Here is a 19,859-nt window from a genome sequence, read left to right as displayed (position 1 = left end):
ACAAAAGTATCACCAGTGATAAAAGTGTCAAGAGATGTCGAGAGAAATAAAGCATCAACAGTTTTCTGGGGATAATCGTATGGTCAATCTAGATTCTTTACAAACATACTTTGTGGGCTGGAGAGATGGCTCAGTGGCTAAGAGCACTTAGCGCTCTTACGGAGGATCTAGGTTCGGTTCCCAGCACCCACTTGACATCTTGTAACCGTCTGTAACTCTAATTCCTGTCCCGATACCCTCTTCTGGCCTCTGTAGGGACCAGGCATGCACATGGTTTACACACAGACTTACAGGCAAATATTCACACAGATAAAATAAAAATATGCTCTAGAGACAAAAGAAATTCTATCTTAAAATCCTAAATTGAGTGTGAAATATTCAGGGATTATTTACAAAAAGGGTGTAATTTATTCACAAGTCACTTCTTATCTATAAACTGAACACTGTGATTGACAGGTGGCAGCAGGGAAGGATGACGCTATACTAGCATGGCCCAGCATCTTCAAGTCTCTTGAGGAAAACAGATTTAAAGAGAAAAGAATAAACCATAAAAAGCAGGCAAAACCAAAAAAACAAACAACAATAACAACCAAAACCCAGAAACTAGGATAAATAGAAAAGAAATAAAGGGGCTGAGGTGGAGAGGCTTGTATTTTCTGTTAGAACACGCCCAAGGGTCTATTTGAAAGACTCATATCAAAGGAAAAAGGGAGATAGCCATTGCACAATCATATGGGAGGGTGTTAGGTCAAGGGATTAGCTATGCAAATTCTGAGGGTCAGAAAGGCTGGCTAGCAGAGAAAAGACAATTTAGGCAAAAGATTAGTAAAGGTGGTCAGAGATGAGAGTAGGCAGGTAGACAGCAAGCATATGTCACCGGGCTGTAACTGAAGTGTGTCTGTGCTGTACAGTGTAAGAGATGGCAACCGCAGGGCATCAGTCAAGAAAGGAAGCTGACACATAGGGAGATTACACAGACGGGGTCTCAAAGGGAGAGTGAGAACCCTGTCTCCAAAACAAAGGAGAAATCCAGCTTTTTTCAGCCTTATTAGTATGTAAATGTGTTTTCATCATTAATAAATGGTAAAATTATGTGTAGACCAAATAATGGTTTTAAAACAAATTTCTTAATGATTTATTATCAGTAAATGATTTGCTTGCCTGTTTTATAAACCTACCTACCTTCTCACTCAGGGATTAGGGAGATGGCTTAGCAGTTAAGAGCACATGCTGCTCAGACAGAAGACCTAAATTCAATTCCCAGCATCCACAAAGGGAGGCTCACAACCGCCTGTAACTCCAGCTCAAGGAGATACCAGGCCTCTGGCCTCATGTGTATGTGCCCACATCCCTACCCCACCTCCACATACACATACTTAAAAATAAAATAAATCTTGACAAGAAATTTCTCAGGCAGTGGGGTAGATGTGTAGGGACATAGCCCCACCCATTGGGGGCGTGTTCGCCTCAAAAATTTCCCCTACAGGAATTTTAATGCAGAGAGATGATATTATCTTGGAATGGATCTTTTTACCACATAAACCAAGTAAGAAACTAAAAACTTATGTACAAAAAGTCTCTGAGTTAATTATAAAAGGCAAGTTGAGACTTCGTCAACTAGCAGGCATAGACCCAGCAAAATTATAGTGCCTTTCACTGCTGATTAACTAAATAAATTATGGGAAGATAATGAACCATGGCAAAGAGCTTGTGCTAATTTCTTGGGAGACATTAATAACAACTATCCAAAAAGCAAGAGGCTTAACTTCATAAAGAGAACTTCTTGGATTCTTCCTCGAATCGTCCGTGATACTCCAATAACTGGAGCCCGTACGTTCTATACTGATGCCAATAAATCAGGGAAGGCAGGTTACAAATCAGAAGACTTGGGTAAGGTGGAACAAAGTCCTTATGATTCTGTCCAGAAGGCAGAATTATATGCCATTCTTATGGTGCTAAGGGATTTTAAAGAACCTATTAATATAGTTACTGATTCACAATATGCAGAAAGAGTTATTTTACATATTGAAACTGCTGAATTTATACCTGATGATACAGAACTAACCTCTTTGTTTATCCAGGTGCAAGATTTGATTAGGAACAGGCTTTGCCCTATGTACATAACACACATCCGATCCCATACGGGTCTGCCAGGTCCTCTAGCACAAGGTAATGCAGAAATTGATCAATTATTGATTGGTAGTGTGCTACAAGCCTCTAAATTTCATAAAAAACATCATGTTAATAACAAAGGTTTGAAGAAAGAGTTTTCTATTACATGGCAACAAGCTAGGGAGATTGTAAAGAAATGCCCTACTTGCTCTTTCTATAACCAAACGCCACTGCCTGCAGGGGCTAATCCAAAGGGCACCCAAAGGAATGAAATCTGGCAGATGGATGTGTTCCACTTTGCAGAATTTGGCAAATTAAAATATGTTCATCACACCATTGACACGTATTCAGGCTTTCAGTGGGCAACGGCTTTAAGTTCAGAAAAAGCTGATTCAGTTATCACTCATTTATTAGAAGTCATGGCTATTATGGGTATACCTACACAAATAAAGACAGATAATGGTCCTGCTTATGTCTCTAAAAAAATGAAACGGTTTTTTGATTATTACAATATCAAGCATGTTACAGGTATACCATACAATCCTACAGGTCAAGCAGTCATAAAAAGATCAAATCAAACTATAAAGGATATGTTAAACAAACAGAAAGGGGTGGAAAACACCCCCAGAAATAGGTTACATAATGCTTTGTTAACCTTAAATTTCCTCAACGCTAATGAGAAGGGAACATCGGCTACAGAAAGACATTGGATAATGGAAAAGTCTACTAAACTAAATCAACCAGTTTATTTCAAGGATGTGCTGACCTCACAATGGAAGCCAGGAGATATGCTGCGTTGGGGAAGGGGATTTGCTCTTGTCTCCACAGATGAGGAAAAATTGTGGATTCCAACAAAATTGATAAAGGTTCGTTTTGATGAAGAGAAGCCAGTTGGAAAAGATAAATAACAATTCAATCACATGGATGGCAATCATACTGATGGTAAGTAATACAAATAGGTTGGGGGCAGGGTTCTCTTCTTATCTCCACAGGAAAATACCCATCTTCAAAAAATTTAAGGTACCCCTAATATTTAATTACTGATGGAGGGACTTGTTCTGTAAGTATTAATTTATATATATATATATATATATATATATATATATATATATATATGTCTTAAACTTTCTTTGCTTTTCCTCATATCTGTGTCTTTCTTTATATGTCAGTATATGTCCTTGTTGTTAATGTTTAAATTTCCCATAACAAACAACAAATTTTCCTACAATAATCTTTGAAGTTTCCAGGATGAAGATGGGGCCCCACAACATCAACTCCATCTGGTTTTTATGACGTCATGATTTTTTTTTTTTTTTAAAAAAAAGCGCTAATATTAGACCTGTTTTTTGGTACCAACTACAAGAGACAATTTCGAATGGTGCACATTTTTGACAACACTCTGGTCGGACCTTCTCAAAATGCTCTGAGACTAGTTACAATTTTCTTAGGTCAAAGGTTAATTTGGGAATTTTACCATCATTTGCTTTCACAGGACCCCCTAAGAAGAACGTCGCCCCCATATCAGCTAAAAGCAATCTTAGAGGACGACGTCCCCTCTCCCAACAGAGTTTGCCCTCAGGGTTGGGGACATCTTTTAATGGTTGGTTTAGGGTTGAGGGGATGGGGTGATAATTTTAAAAAAAAAAAAAAAAAAAAAAAAAAAAGAGAAAAGAGGAAGAAGAAGGGGGATTAACTGGTTTTTTTGGGATGATTGGTATTTGTGAATTACTGTTTATAGAAAATTGTACTGGTACTGTTTCTTGTATACTGATATGTTGAATATTGAATGTGAGTGTTCCTACCTCTATTTTGGTATGAGTATGCTTATAACTTTGTCTATATTGTATTGATACTTCTACCATATTACATTGTACATTTCTACCTCTGATACTATGACATTGTTTACAGTTGAAGATCATTGTCTTCATATATTACACAGTTGTTTATTCTTTTAGTCTTCAAAGTTAGATAGGTATTGAGAATTATATGTTTGTCATATTTATTTTTAAGTTTATCAGGTCTTTTAGTTACATAGAGATTATATTTAGTATAGATAGTATGATCTTCAGCCTCTTCGAAGAGCTGTAGAAAATGGCCTTTAATCTAACCTAAAATTTCTATGCCAAAGAGACACAATTACTCCTGGCAACACCACTCTACTCCCGAGAGAACGTTGAGCACCAAAGACACTCCACTGGGAGTTTGTCTTCTTGGCAGAACTGGCCTTTGGGTTAAAAAAAGCCCATACCTCAACTTCTGACAAAGATACAGAATATCCCTAAGTGGATAAAACAGGATTGTCTTATCTTGCCAAGACAGGGTAGGATAGTCCTAAGAAAGTTCCTTGCCTTTAATAATGGTATGCCAGTTATGTTAGGCCTTAGCCAAAGTTGGTTGACTCAACATTGCAAACGAGACTTTGGGTGATTGCCCAGGTAGTCAGTTGTCTCTGTCAATTGTTGCACATTTTGGATATCTCTCGATTGTTAAGTAATCTTTATTCCCTTCTCAGATCTTTGACGGAGTTGAAGATTATATAATTGTAGTTACTCTCTATGTTATTTAGACTCCTTGAGATAAAATGTTTAGCAAAAGTTTTGTTCTCAATATTGTTTGTTATATTTATTATTTGTTATTATTGTATATAGTTGTATTTGGTTTGGTTCTATCTTATTTAGACAAAAGGGGGAGATGTAGGGACATAGCCCCACCCATTGGGGGCGTGTTCGCCTCGGGCTAATGTTTACGGATAAATCTGCCGGGCGTGAGCCCAGCAGCCTTTTTTGTCTTTTGCTCCGCCGCGGGAACCTGTGGTCCTGTAAGTCTATTTCCTTATTAAAGCTGTATATATCTATATAATCTGTCTACATTCATTTGCTCCGCCACATAGATGCGAAGAAAATGCTTAGGGAGTCCTGCCGTGCGTAGTTCTTTAAGAGCCTGTGTCCGGCTGTAGTTTGGACATAATGAACTGGCAGGGAGTGTGCTGATGGAGCGAGGTACAAGAAGCAGGGAGTCATGAGGAAGCTGGTGAAGGCATGCAGGCCGGGTGTGAGAGGGTAACAACTGCCTGGGCCAGGAGAAGGGAAAGTGTATCTCGAAGGTAGTTCTGATCAAGAGGAGCTGCCGAGAAATGGGGTGAGAGAAGAGGGGAAAGCAAACAAGGCTTGACATTTCTAGGCACAAGAACAGAGATTTAGCCGGGCGGTGGTGGCGCACGCCTTTAATCCCAGCACTCGGGAGGCAGAGACAGGCGGATCTCTGTGAGTTCGAGACCAGCCTGGTCTACAAGAGCTAGTTCCAGGACAGGCTCCAAAACCACAGAGAAACCCTGTCTCAAAAAACCAAAAAAAAAAAAAAAAAAAAAAAAAAAAAAAGAACAGAGATTTAAAATCAGAGTTCATATACCATAAGACATTACTTATTAAGTGTTGACAATTCAGTAATCTTTATGAAGTTATGCAACGCCACCACTGTCTTGCTCAAGAATATTTTCGTCACGTCAAAATAAATGCAGAGCTATTAGCATTCTCTCCCTCATGGTGCCTTCTCTTAACTCCTGGTTTTCTAACTCTAGGAATTTGATCATTTTTGATCAATGGGCTCATACAACATATAGTCTTTGTTGTTAGGCTTCTTTCACTTAGCATAATGTTTTAAGATTTGCTCAAATTATTCCATGGATCTATATCTCATCCGTTTTGTGTGGGTATGTGTGCAGTATATACATGTTCTCATGTCTGAATGCATTCATATGTGTGTGGAGGTCAGAGGTCAGTGTCTGGTGTTTTCTACTGGTCTCCACGTTAATTTCTGAGACAAGGTCACTCACTGAATTTAGCTCACTGGCTGGCTGCCTGGCCCCGGGATCCTCCTGGCTTTGCTCTAGCAGCCCTACAGTTAGACATGCACTGCCATGCCTGGCTTTCTGGGTGCTAGAGAATCCAAACTCAGGTTCTCATGCTTATGCTAGAAGCACTTTCTCACTGAGCCATCTGCCTAGCCCACCTTATACCTTTAACAGCTGAATTAATTTTGTATTATATGGACTTATCTTCCATTTTCCTACTCATCGCTCAGCAACTGATGAACAACTGGGTTATTACTACTCTCTTGCCAATATGAATTGCTACTATAGATATTCTATACAAGTTGGGTTTTTTTTTCTGTTTGGTTGGGGTTGTTGTTGTTTTGTTTTGTTTTTGTTTTTCCAGACAGGGTTTCTCTGTAGCTTTGGAGCCTGTCCTGAAACTAGCTCTTGTGGACCAGGCTGGCCTTGAACTCACAAAGATCCTCCTGCCTCTGCCTCCCAAGTGTTGGGATTAAAGGTGTGCACCACCACTGCCCAGCTCTATGTAAGTTTTAATGTAAAAACATTTTAAATTTTGTTACACATTTAGCTATAGAATTTTGGTGTCATAAGGTAATTTTTTACCCTTCTCATTTTAAAACAAATTGCCTCTTTATTGTTGATTTGGGATCATTCTTTGTGCATTCTGCCCCTTATTTCATATTCATATGTGATTGACAGCTGCCTCCACTCTGAGTCCTCTATCCGTTTCCTTGATAATGCCAGTGATTCAAAACATTACGAGGTATTAATAAGCTATTTTCACAGTAACTGTCTCATTTTACATTCCCACCAGCAATATGCGTTGCTTCTAATTTCTCTGTATCCTCACCAACACTTATTATTGCTTGTCCTTTTCATTGCAGCCATCTTAATGGGTATACAGCAGTACCTCACAACGCTTTTTATCTGGGGTCCTGGGGATCAAACTCAGGGCCTTGTGTGAGAGACAAACACTCCAGGACAGAGTTACACACACACAGCCCCCCTCAGAGCGGCTTCAATTAGTCTGTGATGACAGGGGAAGCTGGGCAACTCTTCGTCACCTTTTAAGGGAAGTCTATTCACCGCTATTCTCTTTGTTTTAGTTTTTGGCAGAAAATGCAAAATTTTCTAATTAAGTTGTAAGCAATGGAAGAGGCCATATAAGAAAGTAACCTGTTAAACAATGTGTTTTCCTACTGCTCTACTTTTATTTGACAGGATACACACCCCATTCATGAACTGTAAATAAAAGCCAATTCAACAGCTATGCTAAATTTTTGCTCTTTAACATATATTTTAGACATAGAACCTTGATCAACACATAATTTCCAGTATTTTCCTCCCATTCTCTGACTTGTCATTCTTCACACACAACACACACACTTCTGGTGCTAACACGCTGAGCACATTCTTAACCACGGAGCTAGCCCTCAGCCCCTTCACTTTCTTGAAAAAAGGAACAAGAGTTAACTCTGATGGAGTCCACCTGCTCTTCCTAGAGCTCCAGCTGCTTGTGCTTTGTGTGTCAGAAAGACTTGCGCCTGGCCGAGCTTCTAACACCAAAGTCTCTGACCTAGTCTTCGTCAATTCGCCTACACAGCACGGACAGAGACTGAACTGCCGTGTGATCTCCAACGGTTGAAAGACCTTTCCTTACAGTGCTCTTGCTGAGACTCCCCTGCCCACAAACAGATCTGCTTTTCAGCTCTCACTGAACCTTCTGTTCAGCCTGAAGCCAGTATCACCTTTGGTTACGGTAATGGTATGTTTACAGTAGCCTGAAGCAATTTGAAATTGAGACTTATGAGCAATTCAACAGTATTCTTATTTTATTTATTTATTTATTTTTTACTATTTTTAGATACCTTGCATTCTTCCACATGAATTTTCAATGTTGTTTTTAGTTAACTAGGGTTGTCTGTTTATCTGGGGTGTGTGTGTGTGTGTGTGTGTGTGTGCATGTGTGTGTGACCGGATCTCTCACTGAGTCTGGATCTAGATTGGTGACTAGCAAATCCCAGAAACTCTGTCTCTGTCCTCCATAGTGCTAGGTTATAAGTATACATCACTGGTCATCTCAGACTAATCCAAGCCGCTCTGAGGGGGGCTGTGTATGTGTAACGGGGTGTTTGTCTCACACACCCAGCTTTTTATATAAGTGCTGGAGACTTGAACTCAGATCCTCATGCTTGTGCAGCAACACTCTGACCGACTGAGCCTCTCTCCAGCCACCGCAGAGCTTTCCCAGTATTAATGTTTATCGTTCATCACTATATATTTATCCGCCATGTGACTGAATGCTCTCCTCCCACATACGCTACCATTAATCAAGTTGTTATAAAGCTCTAGCCTTCATGAAATGTTGAACAGATGCAGCCATCTCTTCTTAGCCTCAAGGCCTTAGTTACAGCAGCAACAAGAAGAAGACTGAAACATGCTCAGGAGTTCTCATGTATTTCTGGTGGAAAGCCAAACTAGAAACTAGAAGTAGAGACCATGGAGGAATGCTGCTTACTGGCTTACTCCAGACTCAGGGTCAGTTATCTTTCTTGTATTTGCCTAGGTATGGCACTGCCAACAGTGGTCTGGGCCCTTCTTCATCAATTAACAATCAAGAAAATGCCCTCACAGACATGCCCAAAGGCCAATCTGATGAAAGCAATTCTTTGACTGAGCTTCCATCTTCCTGGATATGTTGAGGTTTGTGTCAAATGTCCAGTGGGATCTGCCTAATGCTTGAACTAGAAGCAGAACCTGGCATCAGCCACATGATGCTGTCGGCAGGCATAGAGACTACAAGAGTTACAGGGTCAACGAAATTACAGGGAAAAGTCTAGGAGGACAAAAATATGTAGCAGAGTCTGATTCCCTTCCTCGAGTCCATGGAGAGAAAGGTATGAAACTCTGATGTTGAAGCCTAAGCTATAAGAGAGATTCAAGGATGCTGCAGACAGATGACATTTAACATTTAGACTTCTGGCTTTCAGTCTAGCTTCGGTCCTATCCCTCACTCCATTCCCCCATTATTCCCCTTTGCAATGGGAATGGCCATTCTGTTGCACTGTATGGTTAAAGTAACTTTATTTTATTTTATTTTACTAAATAGGCTCACCACTAACAGATTGTCCCAAGTCTCAACAGACTATAGAGTTCAACTTTTGAACAGTATTGGAACTCCTGAGGCTGAACTAAACGCATTTTGCATTATAAGATGGATGAGCATTTTGAGGGCCAGGAGAAGAGGAATGTGACAGTTTGAATCTGAAATGGCTCCAACAGGCTCATGTTTTGAATGCTTGTTCACTAGACAGTGACGCTATTTGAAGAAGCTGTGGAGTATTTAGGGGGCAGGAGCTGGTGAAGTGGGTCACTAGGGCAGGTATCTGAAGATCACAGCATGGACTCTAGTTGCTACTTCACACAGGGCTTTTTGGTCTTCCATAGTGGGAATGATTTCATCATAGTTTCGTCATCATAAACTGAGCCACTCGATGGTGCTGTACTTATTGTCATCATCATCTCTGTGTTTTCCAGACAGTGTAATCTGTGTTGACCTAGATTCAAGTTTACTGATTTTTTTTTTCTTCCAACTAAAGCTGGGGTGGGGTGGGCCTCTCTGGTGCTGGTGAAGTTTTTAGCTCTTGCACTTTTTAAATCCCCAAATTCGGTTTAATTTTTTAAATCTATCTATCATTCTCTCTCTCTCTCTCTCTCTCTCTCTCTCTCTCTCTCTCTCTCTCTCTCTCTCTCTCTCTCTCTCTCTCGTGTGTGTATGCTCCATTTAGTGAGATATCAATCTCATACTTTTTTCTTTTTACATCTTTAGGCATGTTTTCCCTTTAGTTCTTTGAGTAGAAGTGATTAAGGCTGTGCATGCAGTACATCTGTAGTCCCAGCTCCCAGTTGCTCTGGAGGCCAGAGCAGGATACTTGAACTCAGTTTTAAATCAGCTTGGGCAATACAGCACGTCTCCATCTCAAAGTAAACAAACAAACAGAAGACCCAGCATAATTACCATAAAGCCTGTCCAGCACACCCTATATCTGCTCTTCCTCTTTACCGCTCTATTCCTTCCTAGATGTGAATTTCTTTCTTTATTTTATTATTTTATCAGATGTGAATTTATTTCTTTACAGTTCATAATTTCTTTCTGTTAAGAAATGGACACAATATACTGTGGCAAACCCAAAATTGAGGCTTCTGGAGTTTGTTTTGTGTTTGGCCAATTTATGAACTAATTTTGTGAAGTTTTTATCTTTTTGTCTCATGTGGCACCATAACCTCTGCTTGGCTAGATTAGCTGTCAGTGGACAGGTGACCAGAGACTCTCGGGGATACTGTGAGCCAAGGAGTTCTTTTGTTCTTTTGGGAGGGGAAGGATCAGTCTCCTGCAGCAGCACATTATCAACACTCAACCAGCGGTTTGCACTCCGTCTCAGCCTTTCTCTCTGCCAGCATGGAACTCCAGTCAGATGAAGATGAAGACCTTCTCGGGTCCTTCTTCCTGCTTCCTGTCACTACTACAACAAACAAATCAGAAATGCACACACTAGTGAATAAAACACAACAAACTTCATCTCTTACAGTTCTGCAAATCAGGTCTCAGTCAAGCTGTGAACCTAGAGAACGTTCACCACACTAAGTATAACACACCAAACAGAGGGACAAATACCACATGGTCTTATTACATGTAAATTCTTCAGCAAAGTTGATTTCATAGAAAAAGATAATAGAACAATGGTGACCAGAGACTGGAGGGAGGAGAAGAAGGGAATGAGGAGCTGCTGGTCAGCTGTACTACTCCATATTGGGCAGCAGCATCATTCTACGGGCTGGTGTCTGGGGCCAAATCCCACAATTCCTCCTTCTCTGCTTCCTGACCATGGACACAATGTGACTAGCTGCCTCACATCCCTACTGGCATTTCTCCTCCTCAGTAGATCGTCTCCCTTCAATCATGAAACCCAAATAAACATCCCCTCAACTTTTGGCCAGGTGTTTTGTCAAAGCAGTGCGAGCCACCTACTACATGAAGAAACTTTGAGTTTTGTTCAATAAGTTGATTCAAGTTAAAAGAAAATTTCCAAATACCTGACTACCAAAACAAAATGATAAAATGGCTACATTAATTAGCTTGATTTAATGATTCTATACTATATTCATTTATCAGTTGAGCCACATAAGTATATAATTTGTTCACTATTGTATGAACTGAAGGTATCTGCAGAGTTTGTTCCTTCTGGAAGCTTCCGGGGAGAGCCCACTTCCATTTTGCAGCTTTGAGAGGTTGCCTTCCCTCCTCCTCGGCTCATGACCCTTCCTCACACAACTGCTTTCTTGCTTTCGTCATCATACTTCCTGCCACTAGCTCTGGTTTCCCTGCCTATCGTAAAGGGACCCTTGGGGTCACACTGGGTCCATTCAGAGAACCCAGGATAATCTTCCCGTTTTAAGGTATTTAATCACATCTGCCAAGTCTCCTATGATACAGTTATACACTCACAGGTACTGGAAATTGGCATGCGCAGAGCCTTGAACATTATTCAGCTTTACACCTGGACATACACATAGCTCTGTACATGTGCAGGACTTTTTATGGGAAATTCATTTTGAAAATCATTTAAAATCAGAATTCTGAAATGTACATTCTGTTTTAATTTTTAAACATTTTTAAAATTATGTGTGTGGGGGGAGAGAGGAAGAGAGGGAGAGAAAGGCAGAGAGAGGGAGGGAGGGAGAGAGAAAGAGAGAATGAATGAATGAATGAATGAATGAATGAATGAATGAATGAATTTGTATGCAGGTGCCCTCAGAGGCCAGAAGAGGGCATCAGATCCCCTGGAGTTGGAGTTAGAGGTGGTTGCATACCACCAACATAGGTGCCAGGAGCCAAACTCTGGTCCTCCAGAAAACTAGCTCTGCCCCACTGAGCCATTGCCTAGGCTTCATTCCCATAGAATGAAGTTATTATTGAGGGACTATCTCAGTCAGTTGAGAAACGTAAAATTCAGGTCGTTAGAGAGAAGTCCACTGGAACCAAAACAAAAGGCCTAGAGCCCTGTCTCTGGGTAACACCTGGTTCAAAACCACTAGTATGGCACTGTTAGATTCTTCAAAAAGGGGGACTGTCGAGGTGGCAGCCAGCAGGTGACGTTCTTGCTATGCCGCATGTGCTCCTTGTGGTACTCACGCAAACTCTCTCTCTCTTACTCTCTCACACACACAATAATAAAGTTCTGCAATATTTTAAAGGCATAATTCAGTAGCTTAAATGGCTAAAAGAACAGTTGCTAGGAACAAACAGGAAATCTGAGAAAAGTAGCCAGTCTTGAAAGGCGCTGGGGATGCTATTCCTGAAGAGATGTGAGCAGAAGCCTGGTAAGTCTCATAGTCCAAAGCAAGGACAACTGCTGATGTCCACCTTGGTGAACTAACAGGTTTACTGGGGTTACTTACAGAAGTATGGGTGAGGGGTGACTTAGAGAAGAAATGACTCAAAGACAGCTGCATCACCAAAGCCCACTCAGCACGGTGACAGCTCACGAAAGCTGGAGACTGAAGCCCGCTGCAAAACATGCAGCCAGGCAGCTCGATGGGACAGGGACTTTTCCAGGCAGCACAGCTGGTCTCTGCTTCTTCCAGGGTATTTCTCTTACCTACCTCCTCTAGGAACCTGGGCTAGCCTCAGAGTGTCTCTCAGCAGCCCTTCCTGCTTATATAAGCTTAGGGAGGGAGGGCCCTAGTGCATTTAGTCAACTTCAGTAACTTCTTGAAGCTTTTGGGTTGTCTAATTCCTGCTTCTTAAGTAGCCTTTCTTTAGAACATTTGGGTTTTTTGTTTTTTGGTTTTTTTTTAAGATTTACTTTTACATGTATGGGTATTCTGATTGCATGTATGTCTATGCACCACGTATCTGACTGCTGTCTGCAGAGGTCAGAAGAATTTAGATCTTATGGAACTGGAGGTACAGATGGTTAAGTCAGTATAGGGTGCTGGAAATCAACCCATGTCCTCTTGAAAAACAAGTGCTCTTAACCTTTGAGCCATCTTTGCAGCCCATTTCTGGAATCTTAAAAATCTTCCAAGCAGGATGCAATGTTTTACCTTCCTTTAGAACATTCTGAGGCTTAATGAGTTTCCCGCTAGGAGGGAGTGTTGTAGAGGAAACTACAATAAACTTAAAAAGCTATTGAGGAAATAGGAACACACAATACAGAAATACTAAAAAGCACAGATAATTTTACTTTTCATAATAGGTGAGAAATGTGTAACATTCCCTACGCTAACGACTGTGCACACAGTACTCTATGTGACACCAGAGATCATGCTCTCCCTGCATGAACACAGGACAGAGACCATATGAAGCAGCGAGAAGAGGAACCTCACAGCAGCTAGATTTCAGACATCGAGCCTCTGTTAGAATGAGGGGATTCTTTTCTGTTGTTTAAGTCACCCCATCTGCGGTGTTTAGCTAGGGGAACTCCGCTGATAGGAACTTTAGGTCTTTAGGTAGAGATTTCTAATATCATGAGACTATAATAAAAATGATCTCTTCTCCAGAAAACGTGTGGTTTTAGGGTTAGGACGGATACTTGTCAATCATCCGACAAATACCGAAACTCAGTGTTAGGGGGCGGGGTTTGTATGTGCCGGCGTGTGTGTGTGTGTGTGTGTGTGTGTGTGTGTGTGTGTGTGTGTAGATATTAGGGGGGTATGAAGGACTGACAACACATGAACTTGTCCGAAATATCACAACATAACTTTTTCACGTGTGTATGCTGGATGTGTTGGTGGTTGACATCAGCTGTCTTTCTTAATTGCTCTCCAACTAATTTTATTGATTTATTTATTTTGATGGATAACGGAGCTCACTGGTTTGGCTAGGCTGGCTGGCCAACAAGCCCCAGGTCTCCAGCACCAGGATTGCAGGTGCATGTTGTAGCACTCAGCCACAAACTCAGGTCTTCAAAGTTATACAGCCAGCACTTCACCAAGGGAGCCATCTTCCCAGCCCCTACTTTAACTTAAGAAAAGAAAAACCTAATATTCTTGAGAAATCCTACTTCATCATTGCTGTGAGGTATATATTTTAGAGTTTTTCAATCTCGGCATACTGACATTGTAGAACAGGTAATTTTTCAGTGGGGAACTGTCTTCCGGTCTCTACTCTCTACTAGGTATTAGCAGTAATAGGGGTTTGTAGTTAGTGCCACATCCTGCCCGTTGTGACAACCAGAGATGTCTCCAGGGATTGCTAAACATCATAGAGTGAAACAGTCCCACAGGACATTCTGCTCCAAGCCCTGTACAGCAAATACAACCATTGCAAATCACCAGAGCGGAATCAGGATAGTGCAGGCCAGTAGGAGTATTAGGACGTTGGGAAGAAGGTACACCAGCTTGTAAAACATGGCACACAGATGTAGCTGAGGAAATCATACTGAAGTACAATAGGCAGAAAATTTTCATGGAAAAAGACGTTCAGCATGATTAAAGCACTGGAATCAGACCATTTTTTTTATTTTTGGTATTTCGTTTGTTTTGTTTTTAATTCTCATTGTGCAGCCCATACTGTCCTCTAACTCTTGACATCACCACCTCTGCCTCCTGAATGCTGGGGTTACAGGTATGTACCACAACCAAATGGTCAGGCATTTTAAAAATATACTTAAGAACATTTTACATGATCTATTTAAAATTTTTATTTTATATTTCCCTTAAAATATAAGTTATTTGGGGAGCTATATAGATAGAGAGAACGGGGAGAAAAACAAAGGATGTGTGAGAAAATCTTCCCTAAATGGAATTTCCTTAACTTCATGCTAGAAAGAACACCGTATTCCCATAGAAAAGGAAGGTGGAGCCAGATCTCGGCTCACAGTAGCTTTCCTTCACATCTGGACTGAACCACGTTATTAGTAAGTGCCTACTATTTCGAAGGTACCGTCTTGGACACACAACAGGCGCAGTCCTTGGTGCTAGGAATACAACATTGACTAAAGCTTCTGAAAATGTCTACCCTCCTGGCACTTACATTTTCATGGAGGCAGAAATATAAAAACAGGAATAAAATATGGAACAGAGCCTGTGGTGTTAAGTGCTATATACAGAGAAAAATTGAAGCAGAAAAGGGGGTCTGATCGTCTGAACGAAAGACTCCCATTCCACCGTGCAGAGATGGGATCCTTAGGACCCCCATCTTGGTAAACACCTTTCCTGCACCGATGCAGTCAACGGATCCAATTTCTTGGTGCTTAGACTCTCTCCAAGCCAGCTTCGAGCCCTAGGTCACTGCCGACTTAAATACCCAGAGCTCCCATCACCAGCTCCCATTTTTGAAGAAAGGGAGTCCTATCACACGGCGCGAGGAAGCGGCGGCCCGAGCTTCCACTGAGGCCCGACCCCAGCGCCGCACGGTACCGGCTCTAAGTGCCATCAAACGCCAGGCTCGCCCGAGCAAGGCCCGAGCCTCCGCCGTTACCTGTTGCGGCGTCGGCGCCGCTCCCACGCCGGTCCCCGCAGGCGCGCCCGCCCCCGCCACCGCCCCGGCAACCGCCGTGGCCGCCGCCGCCACCACCACGGTCGTCAGGGCCGCCATGTTTGCTCGCCGAGACTCCCGCGCCTGTGCGCGGGATCGGCTCCAGTGGGCGCTCACCCACGCTCCGAGGACTGCTCCGAACCGCTGGACCACTAGGGCGGAGCGCGGAGCCGACCCCGCCTAGCCGGAGGGGTGTGGCTTGTCGGGGGCGTGACTACGCGGGGAGGGTACCTTGAGGGCGTGGCTTATTAGGGCGTGGTTATGTGGGCGGGTGACGAGGGCGTGGCTTAGAGGGGCGTGGTCTTCAGGGGCGGGCAGCTCGAGGGCGTGGCTGCGCCGGGGCTTGGCTGCTGAGAACACCCGTGGAAGTGCAGGCCAGGACAGACTTAAAGGTGGAGCTCGGAAGGGGCGGGGCCAACGCCTGCTTGTGGGTTGAAGATGAGGATGCTGGACCCGACTTAGCGGGGCAAGGTGGACTTGGCATGGTGTGGCGCAGCGCGCCTCTGTTCAGTTTTGTATTATATGAGCTTTGTTAGCACCGGTGCCTATTCTGTTCGCCCACGCCCATAGCTGTTGAGAAATGTATCATCTTCCTTTAAATTGTATTCGTGTTATACGAACATATGTGTTTTTCATACGATAGAACTGTTTTCTAGGTCCGTAAGTGGCGGTGAATCTTACTGAAGGATAAAGCATATGGTTGAATTCTAGGGATACATGTTATTCTATATTTTCAAAGAAGCAGAAGCAGGTATCAGAGCCAGGAACACCATAGCTGCTCCTAGGACTTATTTCTAAGATGAAAGATTCCTAAGACTTTGTGTAGAAAGTTGAGAAAAATGGATCTTCTCAGAAGCAACCAGTGGCAATGGAGACTATACATTCTTCTGTTCCTCATTTAAGTGAATGCATTTGCAGTTCTAGCTCCTGCTGGAGCTTCTCCCAGGAGCAATTCTAGATCTGGGGGATTCTTGGTTGAGTTCCATATGCAAGATTCTTCCTCTCACGTCTTTCTCGGAGGGAATATAAACAAGTAAACAAGTGTTGCATTTAAGTATAAGCACCTTAGCAACCCTAGTGGGGATGCTTTCCTATGCATTTCTGTTTCATCGCCACAAATAGCTAGGTTTAGCTATAGAGTGCAAGTTTCATCTCCATTTCATGGATGAAGTTAAGGAAGACTAGTCAGCCTAGGAAGAGACCAAGATACAAACTCGGGCTCCTGACTCTGGAAAATATAGTTGGAGCCTCTAACAGGTAAGACGCCTGTGCATCTCCAAAGGTGTAGATTTGGCCTTCATCTATATTGTAAAGAAGATTATTACATACAAAGATTATTTTGAATAAGATTTGACGAAATTTCTGCGAAGGATATAAGTCTAATGACTAGGTCTAGAACCTTCTAAGTCAGCAGCTACAAACAGAAAACTAAGCCTAGGGACAGAGGACATTGTTTCGTTTGGGGCGTTTATAGAAGGAGGTGTATATCAGCCCTTAGAGCTGCTGCCTGGCAGTCTAGTAACGAGAGAGACATGACAGTTGGGTTTGTCTAAAAGGAGGTTGTGGGCCATCATGACGAAAGCAGAGCCAATGGGTGGTGAAGAGCAAAGCCTGCTTGAGTCAGTTGAAGATTTAGGAGGACAGGTGATCCCAGTGTTGAGACGGTAGCCATGGGAGAGACTTTGTTGTTTGTTTGTTTGTTTTAGTCAGAACTAGTAGAGAGCGTTTATATACTGCTGTAAATGACCCAATAAAGAGCAGAAATTTGATGCTGTAGAAAAGAACAGCAACCAACACCATGGGAAAGAATGGAGCCCAGGACACAGGCAAGGTTTGCTCATAGACCTATGCTTGGCTAGTTTCTACATATAACCCAGGACCACCAGCCCAGGGAATAGTACTGCCCACAGTGAACTGGGGTCTCCTACATTAATTAAAAGTCAGGAATTCTCCTCAGACATGCCCACAGACCAGTCTGATGTAAACACTTCCTCTCTCAGATGACCCTAGGCTGTATCAAGTTGACAAAGCTACCTAGGACACATCTTTGACATGCATTGTAATTTTGTGACCATACCACTTAATAATTCCATCCTAAATTATAAACATGAGTCCATTGCTTCAAAAGGAGTTCTGGACAATAATCTGAGAGTTATTGATTTTACAGTTAGCTAGAACAATAAGCCCAAATACCATCTACATAATTAAATATACAGAAAACTGCTCAGAGCACTGGGTTTTGATCCTACTGCACGTACTGGCTTTGTGGAAGCCTAGGCAGTTTGGATGCTCACCTTACTAGACCTGGAAGGAGGTGGGAGGTCCTTGGACTTCCCAAAGGGCAGGGAACCCTGACTGCTCTTCGGGCTGATGAGGGAGGGGGACTTGTTTGGGGGCGGGGGAGGGAAATGGGAGGCGGTGGCGTGGAGGAGGCAGAAATCTTTAATAAATAAATAAAAATAAAAAAAGAAAACTGCTCAGAGACATCAGCTCCTAGGTAAAACAAAAGAAAACTCCTTTCCACTAAAATATTCTTGTCTGAGAATTTTAAATCGAAGCCACATCCTCTTTATAAATGCACAAGAACTTGCACACTGAGAAAATGATATCCATGTTTGGTGGTGCAAGCCAGTAAGCACTCTAGTTAACAAACCGAGACAGACGGATTATGAATTCCAAGACAACTTGGGTTAATATACCAAGACTTGTTTAAAGAAAAAGCAAAAACAGAAAGAGCAGGGTGTTAGGGGAGACCAGCAATGTTGGAAAGTTTTCAAGTGTAATATATTAATAAAAAATAACTGGACAGGCTATCCTCTGAGCAGCTATGGCTTATCTCCCCTCCTCTCCTTACTCTTCCCTTCCTCTTTCTGAAAGTCATCTTAATTTCTTTCTCTACTCCCTTTCTCTCCTTTCCTTGTCTCCTGTGTCTGCTGTTCCATCTCCTACTTCTACAAGATTGACTCACAGGTTTCTATTACATAAGAGAGAACATGCGTCATTTGTCTTTCTGTGTCTGGCATGTTTCACTCAGCATGTTCTCCAGTTCCATCCATGTTGGTCCAAATAACAGGATTTCATTCTTTTATATGATGAGGAGTAATAATTCCATTCTATAAATATACCTTCCTTTGTTTCTCCATCCGTCCACTGAAGGGCATCTAGATTGGTTCTGGCTAATGTAGATGCTGCCGCGGGTGCAAGTATCTGTTGGTAAAAAGACTTTATTTTCTTTGGATATGAATCTAGTAGTATTCACTATGTCGATGAACAGAAGGTAGAGCTAGCTCCTCACTCAGTGCCTATTTTAGTCTGTCTTAGTGTGCCAAATATTACCACAGAGGTAGAATGTTTACCTCCAAGGATTCTATGCAGCTAGGATTCTTAAAGCAGATCGTTTTCGGATTGGATAAATGCACTTGTGCAAACTGTGATTTCAGAACACCTAAGTAAGGTAAGAGGTGATACCTGAAGCATCCATTCTAGGTATGCACAGCGAGACTCTGGGACCGACAGGTGCTGTATTGTCTTCCTGATCCAGAGGCAACAGATAAGAAGGTGTGTGTTCCTTTTGAAAGATGTGGCGGCAGGTTCTCATTTTTTGTTCCTTTTATTGAAAATATATTTTCCCTTCACATAATATGTCCTGATTACAATTTCCCTTCCCTCCGTAGCTCTCAGTTCCTCCCCATCTCCCCTCTCACCCATATCCATTCTCACTAGAAAACAAATGGGCTTCTTAGGGATGGTAATAAAATAAGATATAATAAGAAAAAACAAAAACTTACACATTGGAATTGAACAAAACAAACAAAAGGAATAGAGCCCAAGAGAAGGCAGAAGAGATAGAGACCCCCTTAATTGCACACTCAGAAATCCCATAAAAACACTAAATTGGAAGCCATAATGTATGTGCAAAGGACCCGGTGCAGACCCACGCAGACCCTGTGTGGGCTGCCTCAGTCTCTGTGAGTTCATATGTGCTTTGATCAGGTTGGCTTAGAAGGCCTTGTTTTCTTGGTGTCCTTTATTCCCTCTGGCTCTTACACTCTTCCTGCCTCCTCGTCCACAGGGTTCCCTGAGCTCTGAAGAGAGAGATTTGATGGAGAAATCCCATTTAGGGCGGAGTGTTCCAAGGTCTCTCATTCTCTGCATAATGTCTAGCTGTGGGTCTCTGTATTTGTTCCCACCTGCAGGAGGAAGCTCCTCTGGGTTTTTTACCTTTCTCTATTTCTGTTTATCTTTTTTTTCTTCTTATTCTGTGTCTGGCTGTGTGGCTAAGTAGCTGGCCACTGGCATCCTCCTCTCCTTCTTTTTTCACTCCTCCTCCTTCTTGTTCTTTCCTTCTATTTATTTTCTCTGCCTGGCAGCCCA

General features: G+C 42.2%; 1 protein-coding gene across 2 annotated transcripts in view; it reads right to left on the bottom strand.

Annotated features, from left to right (window-relative positions):
• Ccdc112 (coiled-coil domain containing 112) overlaps positions 1–15,606 on the bottom strand; it is a 36,648-nt gene extending 21,042 nt beyond the window's left edge. For both annotated transcript variants that reach the window (XM_057789362.1, XM_057789363.1), the window contains exon 1: positions 15,429–15,606. In XM_057789362.1, coding sequence (XP_057645345.1) covers positions 15,429–15,545 — 117 coding nt within the window. In that variant the 5' untranslated portion in view covers positions 15,546–15,606. The remainder of the gene's footprint in view (positions 1–15,428) is intronic.
• Between the last annotated feature and the right edge of the window lie 4,253 nt (positions 15,607–19,859).

The sequence above is a fragment of the Chionomys nivalis genome, chromosome 14, assembly GCF_950005125.1.
Source record: "Chionomys nivalis chromosome 14, mChiNiv1.1, whole genome shotgun sequence".
NCBI lineage: Eukaryota > Metazoa > Chordata > Mammalia > Rodentia > Cricetidae > Chionomys > Chionomys nivalis.
This window is presented reverse-complemented; position numbering and strand designations above follow the sequence as displayed.